A 22940-nucleotide genomic window follows, 5' to 3' on the forward strand; every position below is an offset into this window, starting at 1 on the left:
ATTCCGTTGCCTACCAACACAGGGATCGCTGGTTTGGATCCCTGTTTCACCTCCGGCTTGGTCGGGCGTCCCTACAGATACAATTGGCTGTGTCTGCGGGTGGGAAGCCAGATGTGGGTATGTGTCCAGGTCGCTGCACTAGCACCTCCTCTGGTCCGTCGGGGCGCCTGTTCGGGGCGGGGGGGGGGGACTGGGGGGAATAGCGTGATCCTCTCACTCGCTACGTCCCCCTGGCGAAACTCCTCACTGTCAGGTGAAAAGTGGCTGGTGACTCCACATGTATTGGAGGAGGCATGTGGTAAGTCTACAGCCCTCCTCGGATCGGCAGAGGGGGTGGAGCAGAGACCAGGATGGCTCGAAGAGTGGGGTAATTGGCCGGATACAACTGGGGAGAAAGGGGAAGGGGGGGAAATCCCAGAAAAAAAGGTTGAATACCAGCCAATTTTGTCATAGACACACGCATTCTAAAATCATTTGAAATCTCAGTCATACACCATGGCCGATGGTACATAATCATGTCTCAGAGCTTTTTCTGGTCACTCTGATTCCATCAACTAAAACACCCACCCACACCTTATAGGATCAGGAACATTTCAGTTGTGGTCCAGGTGATACATGCGGCCGTAGAGACAGGCAGTGATGAGTCCAGCAGTCATCTTTGAGTGTTTCATAGCCACCCTGCCGTCTGCCGTCTGGTCCAGCCAGTCTGGCTGCTCTAGGATCAGATCACTGGCCAGTATCGAAGGGTAGACATGCCATGTCCCAAATTTCCCTTCCAACAGGAAGTCCATTTTAGTCTCTGCCTCCTCCACTTCCTGTCCACAGGAACTGGCCACCGTCCCCGCACAGCGAACTAATGCACACACCTTCGGATAAAGATGAAGCGAGAGCTATTTTAGCAATCCAAATTGCAACGATCCATTGAACATAAAACACAATCACCAGAACTATTACATCACCTCCTCTACTGCCAAACAAAACATACTTGAACCTGGCTTTTACCTATTGATGTTGCTGTATCAGCATGTTTATTATCTGCTTTCTAGTCATAAAAGTTAGCATCCTCTTCAAAATAACTTCCTGCCCTCTTCTTCCAAATTTGGCCGATTTGGTAAAGAAAAAAGGTCAAACACTATGTGGTAACAAATATAATGGTGTTTATGATTCAGTTATTTGTGGATTAGCCATCATCTTTAATATATAGGCATTAAAGTATCAAAACGGACAACATTTTGCATGTAAATGATCAGGAATGTAGCTTTTAAATATTCATTTTCTCTAATGAAGCTCTGATCTAATGCATAGGTGATAAAATCACGCCAACCAAACAGACCAAAGCAGGTCAACAGACACTTTGCTGATGGAGCATACCATGAATATTAAGAACAGAGAAACAAGATCAAAGATGCTCTTGTTCTGTACCTGCAGGGCATAGCGCCCGTTGACTGTGTGTGTTCCAGCAAACGCTCCCAAAGCATAAAGCTCTGTACTGCCCTCCTGTACGGACCGCTGGTACTGCAGGTGGCAGCAAAAAGGTCCATCGCAGACGCTCACCTTGCCTTCTGTGCCACTTAGTAGGATAAAGGTGAAGGGGTCATACATCATGGAGGAGGTGACAGGGGACAGAGGGAGTGAAGGAGTGATGAAAGGAGGAGGAGGGCAAGGAGCAGAATCCAAGCAACTCTCTTTCTGCAGGCAGTATCTGGAGTCCACAGGCTGGGTTGGCCAGGACTCACCCATTGCCTCCCCCTTAGTCTCTCCTCGTACTCCTTCTGATTCTCCTCCATTCACAGACTTCACATCTGTGGTCACCTGTCCTCTTTCTCCCTCTCTCTGCACCTCCTCCCTCTCAGTGGCCATTTTACTCGCCCTCCACAGTGGGTCTAGTACAGGTAGCCTGGCCACCAGCAGCTTGCCCTCCTCCGGTTCTCCCTGCCGAGCGTGGTGATGGAGAGCAGAGACGGGGCTGAAGATACCGCTGCCAGTCATACCCAGCAGGTCACTGCGAATGTTGGCTGCGAGTATGGAGACATTGGCGCCCAAGCTGAATGCCCGCTGGAACTGGACTGCTGCCAGCAGGGGCAGCTGATTCATCCAGGCCGTGGGGTAGACGAGCTGACGCACACCCTGAGAGGAGGATAGAGAGGGAAAGCACTTTTTCTCAATTGCAATTCCTGAAACATTGGGCGGCACGATGGCCCAGTGGTTAGCGCTGTCGCCTCACACCAAAAAGGTCCTAGGTTCGAACCCCGGGGTTGTCCAGTCCAACCTTGCGGGGTCATCCCAGGTCGTCCTCTGTGTGGACTTTGCATGTCCTCCCCTTATCTGTGGTGGGTTTTCTCCGGGTGCTCCGGTTTCCCCCCACCATCAAAAGAAACATGCATGTTAGGGTTTATACTCCTGTCTGTGCCCCTGACCAAGGCAATGGGAAAAGAACTGAAGTTGGTCCCCGGGCGCAGCATGAAGGCGTCAGCCCGCTGCTCTTAGCTACACAGATCACAGCTAGGATGGGTTAATTTGCAGTAACAAAATTTCCCCAAGGGGATTAATGAAGGAAACTTAACTTAATCTTAACCGTCTGCATTCTCAAAACTTGAGGTGCAATCCACGCAACAATAAAAGTCCCCGAAAGTCTCAAAATGTCAAACTCTTCTTATAAAATTAAATCAATTTGTCAATGATTATAGCAATGTCACCGAAGTGGAAATACTATGTCTATTAAAGCATAAAAAAGACATGCAAAAGATTCAGAATCAATATGAAATGTTCGCATCCTCCTGTACCTTACGCACCATAGTTAGACCAGGCGATTACCAAGCTACTGTAAATAGTCTAGAGACTATGGCATCTAATTTTGCTGTCAATACAGATGGTTTCACTCACTAAAAGTCTACAAAAATATTCATTACAGCATTTGAAACCCCTGTAACGTAAAGGAAATTAAAAAATTGGCTAGCATCTCACTGGTCACCCAGTCTCCTCTCTGTTTGGCCACAACATTTCGTCCACATCCCAGTTTCAGTGCATTGATTGTTGGATTTAGTATTTTGCATGTGAGGACCCCCCCCCTTTTTTTCTCCACAATTGCACTTGGCCAATTACCCCACACCGAGCCGTCTCAGTCGCTGCTCCACCCCCTCTGCCGAGGGCTGCAGACTACCACATGCCTCCTCTGATACATGTGGAGTCACCAGCCGCTTCTTTTCACCTGACAGTGAGGAGTTTCACCAGGGGGACGTAGCGCGTGGGAGGATCATGTTATTCCCCTCAGTTTCCCCTCCCCCCTGAACAGGCACCCCAACCGACCAGAGGTGGCGCTAGTGCAGCGGAGGTAACAAGGGGATTCGATCCGGCGATCTCTGTGTTGGTAGGCTACGGAATAGACTGCTATGCTACCTGGACGCCCCCCACGTGAGGATTTTTTTTAAATGAACACATGCATGTGAGGATGACAGAGTTCAACTGAACACAATGTTTTGATTAGTGAGACATAATTGATTTGTGTATCAACTGTATGACACTGGTGGTCTACATGTACATGTGCTATACATGTACATTATGGGTAAATGAATTAATGGTGTGAGATTTTGATTACTTGTGTGTCTTACCTTTTCCACTAGGGTAATGGTTGGCTTGTGGAAAAGCAGGTCGAAGCAGGTGATAACACCAAACCTCCCCGCAAAGGGGGTGTCAAATGTTACCAACTCTGGGGCGGGCGGCTGGTCGAAGGCCTTCTCAAAGTAGAGGTTGTGTTTGTGGTACCGCGCCACCAGCAGACCATCAGACCTGAATCAACACCGTGATTAATTTACATCAACCGAAAGTGGGTGATGAGCATCTGTTTTAGCTTAAATTAGCTGGGTAGTGGCAAGATAAGCGTCCTAAAGTATCCAACTAATATCTCACAGTGACTGCAGACATTTGTCTGGCTTGCAAGATGTGGTGGGAAGGATAATGATGAACGTTTGTTTGATAGGGTATGGTGGCTGTTGGTAGCCATTGTAGCATTGTGGTTTTCATAGATGTATTTAGGCTCAACATAATGATTGTCTTGATAATATTTAAATTACATTTGAAGTATAAAAGACTAGGGCTGTATTTTCTGTTCAGACTGGCTTTTAAGATTAACGATTAACATCACCCCCAAATATCAGCTGTTCCCTGCCCCCTCCTCATCCTTTGAAAGATGTACAGAAATGTGAGCATTCAGGACTCATCACCCGTGGCATAGTTAAACTAGCAAGGTCACAAATGTGTGCAGGTTTATACCAGGAAATACAGATGATATTATATTTGCAAAAAAGTGTTTAGATTTCATCCAGAACTGATGTCTTTCACTGAACAAAGCCATATAATTCAGTTTTGCACACAAAAGTTAAGTTGCTCTTTAAAATGTAATTTATTCCGTCGCTGTGTCTGTGCCATGTGTTTATGTGTCTGTGTGTGTGGGGGGGGGGGCAGGGTTGTTGGGATGGGAGAGTGAGTATCACTGCTGCAATTTACTCAATGGTCAACCAATTAACAAACCTAGCATCTAATATTAAAATTTGAGAGAACCTCGAAATTAAAACACGAGTCAAAAAAGTAAAGCGATGATGTCATCCTTTTAAAATCCTAGTTGTGAATCACTGGTCACATCAACAAATCGCATGAATATAGTGACCAGAGAGACAAACTGGCTTTAGAAAGCACCACTGGCCTTGATCTTTACAAAACCTTTCTCTGACTCTGATGCCACGATAAGGTCGGATCAGGGTCACGTTGGTTTGCACAAAAACTAGATGTGTTGGCATCGTAGGCTGCACCTGAAAACCACGTCGGTGTTGAACTGCCAGCGTCCATCAGAGGGACAGGAGGAGGAGGGATCAGTGCTCAGAGGACAAGGCTGCAGGTCGGCCATGTTGGCCACCAGGTAAAGACTGTAGCGACGGGCCATGCAGCTTAACCTCTGGAGAATCTGTGAGAGGGCCACACACACACACGCGCACGTTATATTTGGTGAGTACAGAGTGGTTGATCTCGAGAAACTCCACGGAGTGCCCGCAGCCACGGATTCAATTCCAACAACAACCAAGCACGTCACATGGAAGCGTCCATGTTGTGGTGCTTTTGTGTGTACCTCAGTGTTGTTGTGTGTGCCTGGCTCTGTGCAGGGGTTCCAGCTCTCCTGCTGGGGGTCAGGGACGGTCTCCAGGAAGCCAGAGATGGACAAACGGCTGTGGTTGAAACCCTGTAGACCATCCTCCGGAAACACCAGGATCTGGGCACCCTGACACAAGAATGGGGAGGGGATATGGCTCGCTTGAAACTTAGCAGATATATTCAAATACATCATACAGTCGTATCCTCCTTACATCGAATGCACCCAGTATGCGCTCTGATCTCATACTTTTGAGTTAATTTCACTCAGCTGCAAAATGCCTCTCGCCTGCAAATAGAGGGGCTATAACTGTGCATTGAATCCCTACCTTGTAGAAATACACACACACACACACACACACACACACACACACACACACACACACACACACACACACACACACACACACACACACACACACACACACACACACACACACACACACACACACACACACACACACACTCTCTCTCTCACTCACTCACTCACTCACTCACTCACTCACTCACTCGCCTCTTGTGCCGCGCGTGCAGCTTGCTCCTCGTAGATGGCCATGTTTTTCCACACATGCTCAAGCGCGGCCGAACGAGGCAGCTGCACATGCGGCTCCGGGTTGAGGATCACACGGTGCTCATACACAGCTGCGACGTATGACGGACCCCCCCCAGTATCCTCCAACGGCCCCCGGGCCCCCGCAGACGGCGATGAACAGAGACCGGCCACAATGAACAGACACACCGACAGACTTCTGAGAGACATGGCGGACGCTGCAGCGGGAGGTGGTCTCCTATTCTGTGGACGAGGAGACCGATAAGGGGGGCAAAGGACAACAGGAAAGGAAAACATCAGTGAACACATGACGGCAATGGACTTTGGAAGGTGAAGTGAAATGGTCTGGAAAAAAAGATGCTGCAGAGTAAATAGAATAGAATAGAATGGAATCACTATTCCATTCTATTCTATTACGTATTTGAAACTTAAAAAAAAAAATCACTGCTGCCTACCCCCATGCGCATCCAGAGAATGTGTCTTCGACTACAATTTAACAGTCAAGTACAGGAGGGGAAAGGACATGGAGCTGCCTGACACGCTGTCCAGAGCAGAGCACAGCTTCTAGAGAGCACGCCTGAGATGGATGGCCTAGAGTGTCTCCATGCTCAGCTTTGTTGCAGTTAGCGCCCAGAAGTACACAGAACTGCGGGAGCGCACAAAAGAAGAGCTAAGCTGTCTCTAACAGACAATTCAGCATGGCTGGCCAGAACACAGACGGGCAGTGCCCATTCCTGTTCAGCCATATTGGGACTCGAGAAGCCAGCTTGTGCTACCTGATGGAGTTGTATACAAAGGACTATGTATAGTTGTGCCCCCCCCCCACCACGCGAGAGCACATGCTAAGGCTTATACAACAGGATAGTGACGTGGAAACAGCGAGCCCTTTACGTGTTATACTGGCCAGGCATGAGTGCTGAAATCGAAGAAATGGTCAGAAATTGCAGCAAGTGTGCTGATTTACAAAATAAACTGCCCAGTCAACCACTCAAGCCGACAGAAACACCAGAGCTGCCATTTGAGGAGGTGGCCTCAGATCTGTTTGAGTTTGAAGGCAAGCAGTATACCCTCCTAGTGAATTACTTCTCAGAATTTGCTTGAAGTAAACTAACTGAAATACATGCGCAGTCGCACCACCATAGAGACTCTGAAAGCTCAGTTCATCAGGCATGGCATCCCTGCCACTCTATGGACAGACAACGGTCCGCAGTATTCCTTAGAGGAATTTAAGGACTTCTGTAAGAGTTATGGTATTTCACACAAGACATCTTCACCACACATGCCACACTCAAATGGTGAAGCAGAGCGTGGAGTGCAAACTGTGAAGAGGTTTTGGTGTAAAGCACCAGACAAACACTTTGCACTGTTGAACTACAGAATTACTCAACTTGAGTGAGTAGGCTTGTCGCTTAATTTAGTGATAATAGTAATGTAACATAGTGTAGGCATATTCAATTCCCACTAGAGTCCTCCTGTGGTACACAATTGAAATGCTCTTTAATAATCAGTCTAAAACGTTTGCTAATACTAATTAGGTCATCCACATTATGTTCGTTTGTATAGTGAGAAAGAGCATTATGCTTTGATTGTATCTGATTATTGTAGGATACTACAGCTGTATTTCCGTTATTATCATAGGCCTACTGATTGTGCACAGTGCTTATTTTTGCTACCGTATATTATTATGGTGCCAGTGACTGACATGTACCCTCCTGCTGAGATGCTCTGACAAAGGCATTATGCCATAACGCGTAAGCCCAAATAAAAAAATATGAGTAACGTGAGCCAAAGTCTTGCATCTAACTTTTATGGAGTGCCACTTTCTCCACCCATTGGGTGGTTTCTCTTTCTACATGTTTCTGTGTTTGTTTCTGACACCACACATACTCCTTACAAGAGACCCAATACGGATGTAGTGGTCCCAGCATGAAAATCATAGACATAAAGAAGTTGTTTCAGTACAGTAGCTGTTATTAGCCTACCTTCATTTATGGATTGATGATCTCATTACTTCAGCACGACGGCCAACCCTACCAGAGAATGGGTGTTTTCTGGGGACCGTGCTGAGAGGTTTGATGTGGTGTCTTGCTTTCTTGGAGGGTGGCGTGTAAGAGAGAGGAAGGGTCTCATTGTGAGGAGTATGTAGCCTCACATCCTCCGAAAGGTCGGTGAGTCGGCCAATCGCTGAGTCCAGAAAGGGCTCATCCTGTAGATGGTAAGTAAGGTCCGAAATTTCACGCAGTAAGCTGCTGCGCTTCTGCCTTTTCTTGATCAATCAACCCAGAGAAAAGGCTGCGGCAATAATCAAGGCGGGAGGAGATAAAAGCATGGTCAACAGTTTCTGCATCTCTAAATTTTAAGATAGATCTTAATTTTGCAATATTCCTGAGGTGATAAAAACATGTTTGGACAAGCTTTGTGATATGCTGCTATCAAACAAGACACCAAGATTTCTTGCAACAGGCTTGATATGCTCTGACAGGTAACCAGTAGATGGCAGTATTTGTTTTGTGAGATGCTGGGACCCAATAACAAGGATTTCTGTTTTATTAGAATTGAGCCGAATAAATTCATCGACATCCATTATTTATATATATATATATATATATATATATATATATATATATATATATATATATATATATATATATATATATATATATATATATGGTGACGTGCATGGATAAGTAGACACGTTGACCGCTGGCTGGCGGGTTTGGCCCTTTAGTCTAGCGGTTAGCGATGTCTCCTGCGGTGCGGGCGATACAGGTCCGCTTCCCGGCCGCGGCAGTTCCTGTGGTTGCGTTGTCCCCCGTATTCGCAACAATATGTTAATCAGAAAATCCCGAGGAGAATTCAGCATACTGAGGTCAACTGAGCTTAACAGGGAGGCAATGACCGGCATCCGCGCTTTGAGGATAATTTTGGGTCACTGATGTGCTGAAGCGGCAAGGTGGAGCGCGGTCGGTCGCCTCACAACAAGTTTGGGTTCGAGCCCCGGGGTAGTCCAACCTTGGTGGGTCGTCCGGGGTCGTCCTCTGTGTGGAGTTTGCATGTTCTCCCCGTGTCTGCGTGGGTTTCCTCTGGGTGCTCCTGTTTCCTCCCACAGTCCAAATACATGTAGGTCAAGTGAATCGGCCGTACTAAATTGTCCCTGTGTGTGTGTGTGTGTGTGTGTGTGTGTGTGTGTGTGTGTGTGTGTGTGTGTGTGTGTGTGTGTGTGTGTGTGTGTGTGTGTGTGTGTGTGTGTGATGGCCTGGCGGCCTGTCCAGGATATCTCCCTGCCTGCTGCCCAATGACTGCTGGGATTGGCTCCAGCATCCTCGCGACCCTGAGAGCAGGATAAGCGGTTCAGATAATGGGTGGATGGATGGATGATGTACTGAAGCTCAACAACAGGCAATGACTGTCATGTGAGTGTCCATGGCATGTCGTCATTAGATGCGTTGAAAGAAGGTCTGAAACACCTATGCAGGGAGACGTCTGCTAGCCTATACAACTTGACCAAACCTACTCTCGGCACTGTTCAAACGACTGTATTAACCTAGTTTAAACTCTAGCTGCTGCAGTGTCCGTTAGGGAAGTGGACAAAGATGCTTAATTTGAAATATCCCGGGGAAAACTGGTTCAGATATGAATTGGTAGAAAAATAATCGTCAAAAGTCACATTCTGGCTCTGTTACATCAGTCTCTACGGGGCTCGGGTTTTTTTTTGTGGGGGTTTAAGTGCGCGTGCGTTTTATAACGCGCACGTGCGCCCTTATTAAAGCCCACGCCCCCTACCCTAGGAGTAAAATAGTTCTCAAGTGTAATATAATAGCTAACTACACATTCTCAACTTATGTAAAACGCAAGTCCGCTATTCGTGCGCCTTACCGTTTTCAAAAGTGGAGCTCCGGCCAGGCGCTAACGAGCACTGAAATACAGTAGTAGGGCAAGGGCGTGCACAGTCAAGCGTGCGTGCGACATACTAATGGGCGCGTGCGAGTTAATCATAAAACGCACGCGTGCTTTATTTATTTTTTTTAAAAATACGGCCATGTCACTTCCCGGGATCCGTAAGTAGCTTACTTTGTTTAAAGAAGTAAATGCCGAACGGAAATATTATTAATTTTATTTTGAGAGGAAAAAAAGGTAACCCGGAAAAAGTTGTGCCTTGACCCGGAAATATTTCTTAGTTTTGACCTACGCTGCGTTGTTATTCCGGTGAAACATTTGCAAACATATCGTGTCCCGTGTTGTGACCTGCGCCGTCGTTCGTGGAAACTACGCCAGGACAGTCCGTAGGGGAACGATGTCCGGAGAAACCGACCAGGCGTCCGCAGGAGAGGCGCCCTTATCGAAAACAAAGCAGCTGTTGAAGAACTGCTGGAGCTGCCGGGTCCTCTCCGGAGGGGGCTGTATTTTAGCTGCGCTCTTTGTTTACAACGAAGCGAAGAAAACCATGCGCCTCGGCTATCCCACCACCTTTGGGACAGTGGTTCAACTTACTTTTGCTGCAAGTGAGTTTGAGCTTGCAGCTCCGAGTTATATATTATTATTCATTAATTTATTTATTTATTCCTAAAATAGGAGTCATCTGTTTATATTGAGGCATAACGAATACAAACCTCTCTGCCTTTCAGGTCTGGCTGCATGGGGAATTGTTGTTATTGGTAATCCTGACGAGAAACCAAAGCGGACGGCGTGATTTTTTTTTTTGTTGTTGAAGAAGAAGAAGAAATGTACATAGAAATGTAAAATAATAGACGCAAAGAGTTCATTTTGACTGACAGGTGTTGTATACTGTTGTTCAGTGCGGTTCACTGCACCTAACAGCCTGCACGAGCAAGTGTCAAATGAATTTAACTGAATTATGCCTACTTGTTGCTCTTTAGCTGTAAACGTGTGTAATTTAAAGATGAATGGGAACATCTGCAGTGTTTCTGTCCTGATTAGGGGCCCCTCCTGGCCCGTAATCAGTAAATATAAATTGTGAATGCTGAATTCAGCAGTGTGTAGTTTATTTGTACATCTGTTTTATGTATCGCACAACAGCACTCCAACAGACACGATTTAAAACATCGGTTTTCATTTGCACATTGTTAAAAAAAATAGTAAAATATAAATCTTGCTTAACTCTCATTAAAATGTGTAAAATTTTACTATTTGGAAATATTTCAAGATGAATCACTGTTTCTATGTGGCAGTGAATTGAATTCAGAATCTGAGAAGCTTTCCATATTGATAACATGAAATCAGACAATTATCATTGTTGCTTTTGTTTTATTACTTTGTGATTTGGTTCTACTGTAGGCCCTGGAGCTCTAAATTGGAATAAGCAAGTTAAAATAATAGATGGTTTTGCTTTAGGTGTTACTGTCTCCATTGACATTTAATTCAATCGTCCCCAATGATTTCTTTCACTATTTTGTGGTAACATATGCAAGGCATATCCTTGGTCTTGCTTAGTCCCCCCCCCCCCCCATATTGTCCAAAACCAAAACCAACAAACATGCAACAAAATATAATAACAATAATCACTGCATTTATGTAGTGCTTTTCTAGATACCCAGAATGCTTATATGGTTTTTCACGCTGAACACAAAATCAACGCAACCATGACTGCAAAATCATCCATACTTGTGTTTCTTTTTTTTAAAAATTAAACATGCATGTATGCATGTTATACACCAGTACAGAAAGAAAAAACTTGTTTTTGGATAATGATATCATATGAAAATGGAATAAACAGAAGTAGGCCAGATCCATATGGAGCCTCTAGCTGTAATGGAGAATCTCACAAGAACGCATCTCAAATACAAGTGGTGTTTTCTGTTTGTCTTCTTACATATTCCTTCTTACCAGTGCAAGAAGAATATTTTTCATGTGACCAACAATACAGACTTGTGTTCTCTATATTGATAAATGCCCAAGCTGACTCATTCAGTACTATGTCAGGAAGACATGGAGCAGAAAACGCCATTTTCTCAAAGCACGTCAGATGTTGGCTTCCTGGTGAACATGGTGTATGGCCAAGAGGTGAAGAGAGGAGAGCTTCGTTTAGTTGGCTGGCTGGAAAGAGAACGTTTGGTATTAAAATGTAGACGGGAGAAACCAGGGGAGGGAGAGAAAGAAACGATCCAAGTTTCCTCTGTTGGTCCTTGAAATCTCACTATGATACTTCTCTCATTCTCAGCTACTGTCTCGGGGGTTTGATTGGCAGCCGACAGAGATAGCAGTTCAGCATACAAGAGGCCGAAGTGCTGAAAGACGAATTGTCACTCTTCATCAGCCTTGCACAAATAATTTTCACACATCCTACACAGCAAAGAGATCATTCATCGAGGGTGCCTGTTTGAGCGTACCAGCAATTACATGAAATGGAAACGCTTTATGGTAGCAGAGCGCCGATGGGTCTTTAAACGATTAATCGCACAAAAAACTTTCCTTTAAAACCATTTTAGTGATGTCTTCTTAGGGAAGGATATGTGCTGGAGCTAACTAGGGAATGGGGAACAGGTGTGGGATAAACTGGGTTGACTGATGACCAAACCAGGGGCAGGAACTGACATGACGAGACAGGTGAGTACTTCAAAATAAAACAGGAAAAACAACAATGATTGAGGTTATTTGATCAAGTAACCAATTTGATCAAGTACCGATAACAATCGACAACTCTGTTTTTTCACAAAGTGTGACAGCCAAAAATCTTGGTGTTACGTTTGATCCCAGCTTTTCCTTCATCTACTACTACTACTTTAGGCTGCTCCCGTTAGGGGTCGCCACAGCGGATCATCTGTTTCCATCTCTTCCTGTCCTCTGCATCGTCCTCTGTCACACCAGCCACCTGCCTGTCCTCCCTCACCACATCCATAAACCTCCTCTATGGAACTCCGTCTTGTCCTCATCCCTGGCAGCTCCATAGTCAGCATCCTTCTCCCAATATACCCAGCATCTCTCCTCCACACGTCCAAACCATCTCAATCTTGCCTCTTGCTTTGTCTCCAAACCGTTCAACCTGAGCTGTCCCTCTAATATACTCGTTCCTAATCTTGTTCTTCTTCATAACTCCCAGTGAAAATCTTATCACCTTCAATTCTGCCACCTCCAGCTCCGCCTGCTGTCTTTTCGTCAGTGCCACTGTCTCCAGACCATATAACATAGCTGGTCTCACAACCATCCTGTAAACCTTCCCTTTAACTCTTGCTGGCACCCTTCTGTAGCAAATAACTCCTGACACTCTTCTCCACCCATTCCATCCTGCCTGCACTCTCTTCTTCACCTCTCTTCCTCCCACCCTGTTACTTTGAACAGTTGACCCCAAGTATTTAAACTCATCCACCTTCGTCACCTCTACTCCTTGCATCCTCAACATTCCAGTCCTCCCTCTCGTTCACGCACATGTATTCTGTTTTATCGTACTAAGTTTCATTCCTCTCCTCTCCTGTGCATACCGCTACTTCTCCAGGCTCTCCTCAACCTGTACCCTATCTCGCTACAGATCACAATATCATCCGTGAACATCATAGTCCACGGAGATACCTGCCTGATCTCGTCCGTCAACCTGTCCATCACCATTGCAAACAAGAAAGAGCTCAGAGCCGATCCTTGATGTAATCCCTCCTCCACCTTGAACCCATCTGTCATTCCAACCGCACACCTCACCACTGTCACACTTCCCTCATACATATCCTGCACCACTCCTACATACTTCTCTGCAACTCCTGACTTCCTCATACAATACCACACCTCCTCTCTTGGCACCCTGTCGTATGCTTTCTCTAAATCTACAAAGACACAATGCAACTCTTTCTGGCCTTCTCTATACTTGTCAGCCAACATTCTCAAAGCAAACATCGCATCTGTGGTGCTCTTTCGTGGCATGAAACCATACTGCTGCTTGCTAATCGTCACCTCTCCTCTTAACCTAGCTTCTATTACTCTTTCCCAAATCTTCATGCTGTGGCTGATCAACTTTATACCTCTGTATTTGCTATAGTTCTGCACATCCTTATTCTTGAAATTATTAAATTGAATTTATTTAAATTCAATAATTTATTTATTTTATTAAAATACTTTAAATTATATTATATACAGACACCAATTTACAAACTGCATACTGATTTCATTATTGTCACAGTTCTCCAAAATACTGGAAAAATTATTTGCCGCTAGACTAGACAAATACATTGAGAAGCACTATTGCTGACCGATAGCCAGTACGGATTTTAATCAAACAGATCAACATCTGTGGCACTCATTGAATTAACTGAAGAAATAACTAATTGCATACACACACAAAAAAAGTTCGCTGTGGGAATATTTATAGATCTAAAAGAGTCCTTGACGCTATTGATCACAGTAGATTTATAGATAAATTGGAAAGATATGATATCAGAGGGGTGGTACAGAATTGCCTGAGAAGCTAAGTAACAGGCAGCAGTTTGTAAAGATAGGCGAATATAACTCATTATGCATGGATATTACTTGTGGCGTACCCCAGGGGTCGGTTTTAGGCCAACACTGTTTATTCTGTACTGAATTTGTTCTATTTGCGGATGGCAAGAATACATTTTGTTCTGGTGAGAATTTACAGCAGCGTTTGGAGGTGACCACGGTAGAAATTGAAAATGAAAACAGTGGTTTGACAAAAACAAATTATCCTTAAATCTGGACAAAACAAAGTTTATTTTGTTTGGAAATTATAAATAAACACCAAAGTAAAAGAAGTGATTGACAATTTCCAGCTAGAAAGAGAATATGAAAAAAAAATCCTAGGTGTGATACTATATCAAAAAGTCTGCTGGAAATCTCACATTACATATGTGTGAGCAACGCTGGCAAGGAGCATTGCAGTCATGGGAAAAGCAAGACACATTCTGGATCATAAGTCACTGCACACTCTGTATTGTTGAATTATTTCACCATATTGTAGCGATTTCAGGGGGGCAGCCTGGGTACAGCCACAGCCGGGACACGAACCTGTGTCTCCCACTCCGCAAGCGACAACGTTAACCAGTCGACTAAGGAATCCGACCTGTTAATCAAGGACCAACGTGTCTACTTATCCATGCACGTTACACTACCCCCCTCCTTCAGGAAGCGCGTCCCCGCGCTTAAGCATATCTATTGTATTTAGAAATCACGTCAGGACACAGCGCTGTCGCTCGACACAACCTCTCCGTGGCATTCTTTATTTAGACTGACACAGCATCAAAGGCAGACCCGATCAAACAACCCAGAGCCCGCAGGCATCACCAATCGATCCCAGCACAATAGAACAGCACCAAATCAAATGCAGCACTGTCGATGTGTGCATACATAACATTCCCCCCCCCCCCCCCCGGCAGGATTTCAAACATGAAAGGTTGACACAAAGTCCTCTAGGTGGCCAGGGCGTAAACGTGTGCGAACAGGTCGCGGGGCGGCCTGAGGCTGGGCAGGCCGAGGTGGGGAGGGAGATGGCAGGGGAAGCTGAGGCCCAGAAATGTCTGGGGCCCGTGTAGGAGCTGCATGAAGCCCCGGGGCGTCTCGCCATGCTGAGGGAATGGCTATGGTTGTGTCACCAGCTGTGTGTGGCGGAGCTGACACCTTCCGTAGACGACTGGAGTGCCACCGAGTGCCATCGCTGAGGAGGTAAGTGGCTGGGCCCAGCTGACGGGTGACTTGGAGAGGAGAGGACCAGTATGAAGCCATTTTATTGTCCCTGTGGGGCCTGCGGACCCTGACCCAGTCTGACACATTGATGTCTGGCACCCTGGTTCGTTTTGACTGGTCAAACCGTTGCTTCATCCGCGTCTGCTGACGAGTGACTGAGGCTCTGACCCCAGAGGGAGGTGCCTGAGGTGTGGAGGGGCGGAGCCTGTCAAGGGGCATGCACAGTTCCCGGCCTAACATGAGAGAGGCTGGGGAGACGCCTGTGGTCGAGTGCTGTGTGGCCCGATAGTGCAGCAGAGTGTGACGGATGGCCTGCGTGAAAGAGCACCCTTGGGCCATGTGTGCTCTGAGGCCGTTCTTCAGTGACTGGTGAAAACGTTCAACGCCGCCATTGGCCTGGGGGTGGTAGTACGCAGTGCGTATATGACGGATGCCCTTGCTTTCGAGATAAGCAGTGAACTCAGCAGAGACCCGCTGAGGGCCGTTGTCAGTGGTGATGGCCTTTGGGAGGCCCCAGCGAGAGAAAAGAGAGTCCAGGAAGTTGATGATGTAATTTTCAAAACTATGTAGCCAGCGAGTCCATGGTACCGGAGGCTCGCCAGGTAATGCCAGGAAGGGGGCAGGTGGTGGGAGAGAGATATCAGCCATCCTCGCCGCCAATATTGTATTTAGAAATCACGTCAGGACACAGCGCTGTCGCTTGACACAACCTCTCCGTGGCATTCTTTATTTAGACTGACACAGCATCAAAGGCAGACTCGATCAAACAACCCAGAGCCCGCAGGCATCACCAATCGATCCCAGCACAATAGAACAGCACCAAATCAAATGCAGCACTGTCGATGTGTGCATACATAACGAAATCAGCTCCTTCACGCCTCTGTGCGCACGCGCTTCCCTTCCGATGACCTCACGGTCCCACCGTCCCACTTCTGACACCAATGTAGCGAATTCAGGGGGGCAGCCCGGGTACCGCCACAGCCGGGACGCGAAACCGTGTCTTCCGCACCCTAAGCGACAACGTTAACCGGTGGACTAAAGGGTCCGAGCCGTTAGTCAAGGAACAACGTGTCTACTTATCCATGCACGTTACAATATGTAAAAACCTAGTGTAATAACCTGATTTATATCGGTTGTTTGTATTTTTCGCTCATTTTAAATATTGCCAGTTATTGAGGAGATGCATTTTCAGTTGATGTTAATGTGCATTATATAATTTACAGTTAATATATGTGTTTTTTCAAGAGGTTTCAAGGATTGTTCATTATCTTAAAACGTTTAACAATTCATGTCGTTTTAGAGAACTGTGACCCGGAAGAGTTGATTTCAGGTTGACCTGGGAGGTAATCAGGGGAGAAGGAAGTGAGTTGGAGAGGAACAAATGGCGTTAGAAAATGGGGTAGAGTAGCGAGTTAAACACAAGTGAGAGTTGTAATGGACTATGTATTGTTTACCGTGTGGTTTCATTTAAGGTTGAACTGTGAGCTGTTGTTGGTTAACTCGCTCGGATGTACGCGAGTTTGGGTCTGTTTACTGTGACAAAGTGTTGTTGTTTTTTATCCTGCCGTGAAGCCGGACAGCTAGGCTAGCGTAGCTGCCGCCATCTTGAAGAGACGTCGGACACTTTTTTTCCCCCTCCTTGCACGGACGAGAGCGGAGACTGCGGTCAGGAGGGGAGTCAGCGGTCGTCGCTGTCAGCTGTCGTTGAGGATGTGGATCTTGCTGCTCATCGCTGCTGCAGACTGAGAAAGGTCTGGCGACTGGAGTGATTTCTACAGACGCGGTAGGAGCTGTTTTCACTCTCCACCAGTAGGTATTGCTGTTCTGTTTCTTCTTGAGCTCCAACGTTAAGCGCGCCAACAAACCTTAATGCAAGTTTGCTTTACGAACTAATTCAAACAAAAGGTGCACTCGGGTTAACACAGACTAAATACTAAATTGCCCGGGACTTTCTGTTTTATTTTAAATTTGTTTTTCATACTGGGGTTTCTGCATATTGAATGTGGACGTTTTATGTTCAGCTAATACAAAGTTGAAGCTGAGATACTGCGTTTGTGTTATTTTCTTATCATATGCTGTGCAACTGAAGAGATTAATTCATATATTTTGTACCATAACATTATCAAAATCAGTATTTTCCCCATAGCCTCTCATCAGTTATTAAAGGGAGTGAGAGTCATAGTTTACAGGATTGTTTTACAATGAGATGTCTCTTTCATCATCTTGCCATATACACTACCGTTCAAAAGTTTGGGATCACCCAAACAATTTTGTGTTTTCCATGAAAAGTCACACTTATTCACCACCATATGTTGTGAAATGAATAGAAAATAGAGTCAAGACATTGACAAGGTTAGAAATAATGATTTGTATTTGAAATAAGATTTTTTTTACATCAAACTTTGCTTTCGTCAAAGAATCCTCCATTTGCAGCAATTACAGCATTGCAGACCTTTGGCATTCTAGCTGTTAATTTGTTGAGGTAATCTGGAGAAATTGCACCCCACGCTTCCAGAAGCAGCTCCCACAAGTTGGATTGGTTGGATGGGCACTTCTTGCGTACCATACGGTCAAGCTGCTCCCACAACAGCTCAATGGGGTTCAGATCTGGTGACTGCGCTGGCCACTCCATTACCGATAGAATACCAGCTGCCTGCTTCTGCTCTAAATAGTTCTTGCACAATTTGGAGGTGTGTTTAGGGTCATTGTCCTGTTGTAGGATGAAATTGGCTCCAATCAAGCGCTGTCCACTGGGTATGGCATGGCGTTGCAAAATGGAGTGATAGCCTTCCTTATTCAGAATCCCTTTTACCCTGTACAAATCTCCCACCTTACCAGCACCAAAGCAACCCCAGACCATCACATTACCTCCACCATGCTTAACAGATGGCGTCAGGCATTCTTCCAGCATCTTTTCATTTGTTCTGCGTCTCACAAACGTTCTTCTTTGTGATCCAAACACCTCAAACTTGGATTCATCCGTCCACAACACTTTTTTCCAGTCTTCCTCTGTCCAATGTCTGTGTTCTTTTGCCCATCTTAATCTTTTTCTTTTATTGGTCAGTCTCAGATATGGCTTTTTCTTTGCCACTCTGCCCTGAAGCCCAGAATCCCGCAGCCGCCTCTTCACTGTAGATGTTGACACTGGTGTTTTGCGGGTACTATTTAATGAAGATGCCAGTTGGGGACCTGTGAGGCGTCTGTTTCTCAAACTAGAGACTCTAATGTACTTATCTTCTTGCTCAGTTGTGCAACGCGGCCTCCCACTTCTTTTTCTACTCTGGTTAGAGCCTGTTTGTGCTGTCCTCTGAAGGGAGTAGTACACACCGGTGTAGGAAATCTTCAATTTCTTAGCAATTTCTCGCATGGAATAGCCTTCATTTCTAAGAACAAGAATAGACTGTCGAGTTTCAGATGAAAGTTCTCTTTTTCTGGCCATTTTGAGCGTTTAATTGACCCCACAAATGTGATGCTCCAGAAACTCAATCTGCTCAAAGGAAGGTCAGTTTTGTAGCTTCTGTAACGAGCTAAACTGTTTTCAGATGTGTGAACATGATTGCACAAGGGTTTTCTAATCATCAAATAGCCTTCTGAGCCAATGAGCAAACACCTTGTACCATTAGAACACTGGAGTGATAGTTGCTTGAAATGGGCCTCTATACACCTATGTAGATATTGCACCAAAAACCAGACATTTGCAGCTAGAATAGTCATTTACCACATTAGCAATGTATAGAGTGTATTTCTTTAAAGTTAAGACTAGTTTAAAGTTATCTTCATTGAAAAGTACAGTGCTTTTCCTTCAAAAATATGGACATTTCAATGTGATCCCAAACTTTTGAACGGTAGTGTAATTGGGTTTAAGGCGGTTTAGTACCTTGTTCGTTGCAGCATGAAGCATTCTACTGCTATGCTGATGACACATATCTGTAACGCAACTCTAAACCATCCACTCAGCTTCCCCCACAACTTTCTGCACCAGATAAAAATCTAGATATGATCAAATCTACTCAAACTAAATAGCAATAAGACAGAGCTTATGGTTGTGACTCCCAGAGCGCTGCTCCGGAGGTTGGAGGTCTTCTCGAGGTGGACAGCTGCTCCATCTGCCCATCCCCAGAAGTCCGCAACCTGGGTGTCATTCTGGACTCCACTCTGATTCCAGTCACACATCAAATCCATCACTAAATCAGCTTTCTTTCACCTCATAAACATCTCTAGACTCCGGCCATCACACTCAGATTCCATGGCAGAGACCCTCATCCATGCCTTCGTTGCCTCCCATCTGGATTATTGCAATGGAGTCCTGTCCGGGGTGCCCAGCAAAGCCCTGGATAGGCTTCATTCAGTATGTGCAGAACTCAGCTGCCAGGGTTCTCACCTGCACCAAGGCCTGGCAGCACATCACCCCCACTCTCGTTCAACTTCACTGGCTCCCGGTCCCCCATTTCCTACAAAATTCTTCTCTTCACCTACAAATACCTCCATGCTCTTGCCCCCGAGTACCTATCAGACATCCTCCACCCATATATTCTGTCCTGGAATCTGTGATCCGCAGACACGGGCCTGCTTTACATCCCCCCCACCAGCCTACAGACTTTTGGGGACAGAACCTTCAGTGTTGCAGCCCCCACCATTTGAACACTCTCCCATAGAGATCTGCCACGCTGCTTCTTTGGACACTTTTAACTCCTGAAAATTCACCTGTTCACCAAGGCCTATGATCTCTAGTCACTTCTCTAACCCCCGGCAACCTTTGATATTTTTATTTTCTGCTCTTATATATTTTTTTTGTCTGCTTCACTATGTGTAAAGCGTCCTTGGGTCCCTTGAAAGGCGCTATATAAATTTAAGTTGTCGTTGTTGTTGCATGGCTGAGATCATTCCATTTGTCAAAATAGTAGCATGCATCTCTTCACCTATCTCCTTTTTAAGATCTTTTGGTAATTTCAGGGGACCGATTGAAGAAAAACCAGGGCCTCCCTTACAATTACAATTTCATTTAGCAGATACTTTAATCCGAAGTGACGTACATCTGAGAGTTAATACAACACAAGTAAGGATCTAGTCAGAAGACAACAACTCAAGTAAGTGCCAAAAAACTAGGTTCAAGTCCAATAGGACATAGGGGTCAACAGGCAGTGCACAAACACAATGCACAGGGTGCATAGAAGCGTTTTTTTTAATCTGATTTAATTAGGATTTTATAGTTGTCTTCATTGTTTTACTCTTTTTTTTTTTATTCCTGCGAACAACATTCTCCCCCACTCTCACCCACATCCACCTCCTGTGGGCATGGGCTGGCTCTGATTTATTACCGAAAATACTGAATTTCGAACAGTCCTGTAAGGGTCAAAATCCGTACCAATTTTCTTCCTTTGCAAAGGACTCACCCTGCACCTTCTTCCTTCTGTGCACCAAACACACATACCCTATCCGTGCTGGCTGCCGATATGTTCTGCACGTGCTGACTTTGGCGCATGTGCAGAATTTTTACAACATTGCTAGATCAGTTCCCTACCCCTAACATTACAGCAGAGATAAGCACGTGCATGTGCAGAACGGATTGGGCAGCCAGCATGAATTGAGCACTGACACACACGACTGACCATCTCATCAAACCTCTTCTTCTTGGTTTTTTTATGGTGGTTGGTAAATAATGTTATAGTGCATTACCTAGTGGATTGGAAATAAGCCTAAATTTACCTTTCGCAAATACCTTTGCAACATTCACAGAGGACTAGGGAAAAGTGCATTGATAGTGTACACTGTTAAGTGCTGGGATGATTGCTGTGACTTGTACATTGTGGAAACCAAGCAGACGCTGGCGAAGAGGATGGCACAACACAGAAGAGCTACCTTGTCAGGTCAGGACTCCGCGGTCTACACCCATCTACAGGCTGGTGGCCACTCTTTCAAGGATGAGGATGTGCACATCCTTGATAGGGAGGAACGCTGGTTTGAACAGGGAGTCAAAGAGGCCATCTATGTTGAGAGGTAATGACCGTCCCTGAACTGAGTGGGGGGTGGGGGTGGGGCTGAGAGTACGTTTGTCACCATCTTACAATGCTGTGATTGTAACTATTCCCCAATCCTCTTGTCAATAGTACACATGGCCATTTTAACTCTAGTTAATGGTCACAGCAGTTTGCATATGAAACTGATCGTTGGTTTCGATCGTTATACAACTGTATTGTTTATAAGGGTGGGGATACCTGCAGTCAGTTTAGACTGAATAAGTCACTTGGATGAGTGATGAAACGTTTCTTCCAATAAATGTTGTGTCCAGATGAACGGATTAAACTTTCTACTAGTAAAGTCTCATTTGTAGGCTCTTGAAAACAAATAATCTTGAAAAAGGAAACGTTTTGAAAAGAGGTCTGATTTTGTGTGTCAAAGAGCAAGACGACTAGATGTGATTTCAAACGGACACATAGAATTGTGTACTAAAGTTCAGTTGGGTGCAGTTAAAGCCGAGTTAAACTTTGGCTGGCAATTGAAACAAGTAAATGACTGTAACTCAGAAGAGAACTACTCTCAGAAAAGGATCTATTTTGCAAGACGGCCTCCCTGCATAATTAATGTTGTCCATAAATTCTCCTGGCTGGTGATTTCCAGTAGCTCTAATATGTCTCGTTGTTTTAGCACATCATGAATCAACTGTTCATATGATTAAATAAAAAAGCCAAATTCAGTGCTACATGGCCCCCTCATGTAAAGAGAACAGCTTTGTCCAGACACCGTCCCATGAAGATGAATGGCTGACTTTTCCCTCAGTGAAGTACAGTCACCTCCGACAACCTTTATGGAGAAACTAGTAACTACTCTATTATCTGGAATGAAAAAAACACAGGTATACTTCAGTACTTTACAATAATATCAGTGTGAAATGATGGAAATTTTAGAAACTTTTGAAATTTGCTAGGTAGCCTTTGCTTGATTTTTATTTTGCCAGATAGTAAGATAGACCAGATAGATTTCTGGATGTTAAAAAATCGTTTTTATTTGAAATTAGATCAGTTGGTAGATGATAGGAAGGATGAACACACCAACAGGAACAGGACGTAGACTCTTAAGTTTACAGCAAAAATTAAAATGGACTATACCCCTTAGTCCCTTAATTTGTTAAGTCAGTATGGGATGAATCATCAGCCAATACTGCAATGTGATAATAATACATTCCTTTACTCATCACTAATGCAAAACCACCACTTGGACAAGTCGTGTTTGAAGAAATACCAGTAGAATACCATTGAGGAGTATATATCTGGTTTTAGTGGGTTTGCTCTCTATTTATGGATTGTTCATTAGTCAAGGTAATGTCTGCATGTTGCTGTTTTTTTTTTTAAAGCTGTATCCCAGTATGGACAATTCGCTGCTATCCCAACCAGAAGCCCTGGATTAACAGCAACATTTGCCTGAGGATGAGGGAGCTACAAATGCTACAAAAATCCAGGTGTGATATATGGAGAGCCATCAAAGCCACTAAAAGGCAATATAGGGACAAACTGGCAAATGACTACAGTGGTTGTGACTCGTAGCACACGTGAAGGGGATTGCAGGCAATTGTGGACTATAAATCTAAGCCCAGCGTGGTTATCAACTCCTCTGC

General features: G+C 45.0%; 1 protein-coding gene and 1 long non-coding RNA gene across 2 annotated transcripts; one reads left to right on the top strand and one right to left on the bottom strand.

Moving 5' to 3' along the window:
• Positions 1–256: 256 nt before the first annotated feature.
• Positions 257–7763, bottom strand: btd (biotinidase). Its single transcript, XM_056298907.1, has 9 exons — positions 7672–7763; positions 5654–5932; positions 5120–5269; positions 4806–4957; positions 3609–3786; positions 1866–2127; positions 1423–1778; positions 574–866; positions 257–385 (listed from the first exon to the last, which is right to left on the bottom strand). The coding sequence occupies exons 1-8, from the start codon at positions 7675–7677 to the stop codon at positions 594–596; spliced, it is 1656 nt and encodes a 551-aa protein (XP_056154882.1). The 5' UTR covers positions 7678–7763; the 3' UTR covers positions 257–385; positions 574–593.
• Positions 7764–17042: 9279 nt separating this feature from the next.
• On the top strand, positions 17043–21238 carry LOC130128295 (uncharacterized). The gene is made up of 3 exons (XR_008811910.1): positions 17043–17111; positions 20338–20415; positions 21150–21238. It is a non-coding gene; the product is annotated as an uncharacterized LOC130128295 (long non-coding RNA).
• The last annotated feature ends 1702 nt before the right edge of the window (positions 21239–22940 follow it).

Source organism: Lampris incognitus, chromosome 18 (assembly GCF_029633865.1).
Source record: "Lampris incognitus isolate fLamInc1 chromosome 18, fLamInc1.hap2, whole genome shotgun sequence".
In the NCBI taxonomy this organism is placed as follows: domain Eukaryota; kingdom Metazoa; phylum Chordata; class Actinopteri; order Lampriformes; family Lampridae; genus Lampris; species Lampris incognitus.

Excerpts from the sequence above, each read along its gene's own strand:
- btd (XM_056298907.1), bottom strand. Across the intron at positions 1,779-1,865 it reads AGACCCACTGTGGAGGGCGA|AATCAGAAGGAGTACGAGGA; the intron begins GTAAAATGGCCA and ends TGAATGGAGGAG. Across the intron at positions 867-1,422 it reads ACGGGCGCTATGCCCTGCAG|GTGTGTGCATTAGTTCGCTG; the intron begins GTACAGAACAAG and ends CTTTATCCGAAG.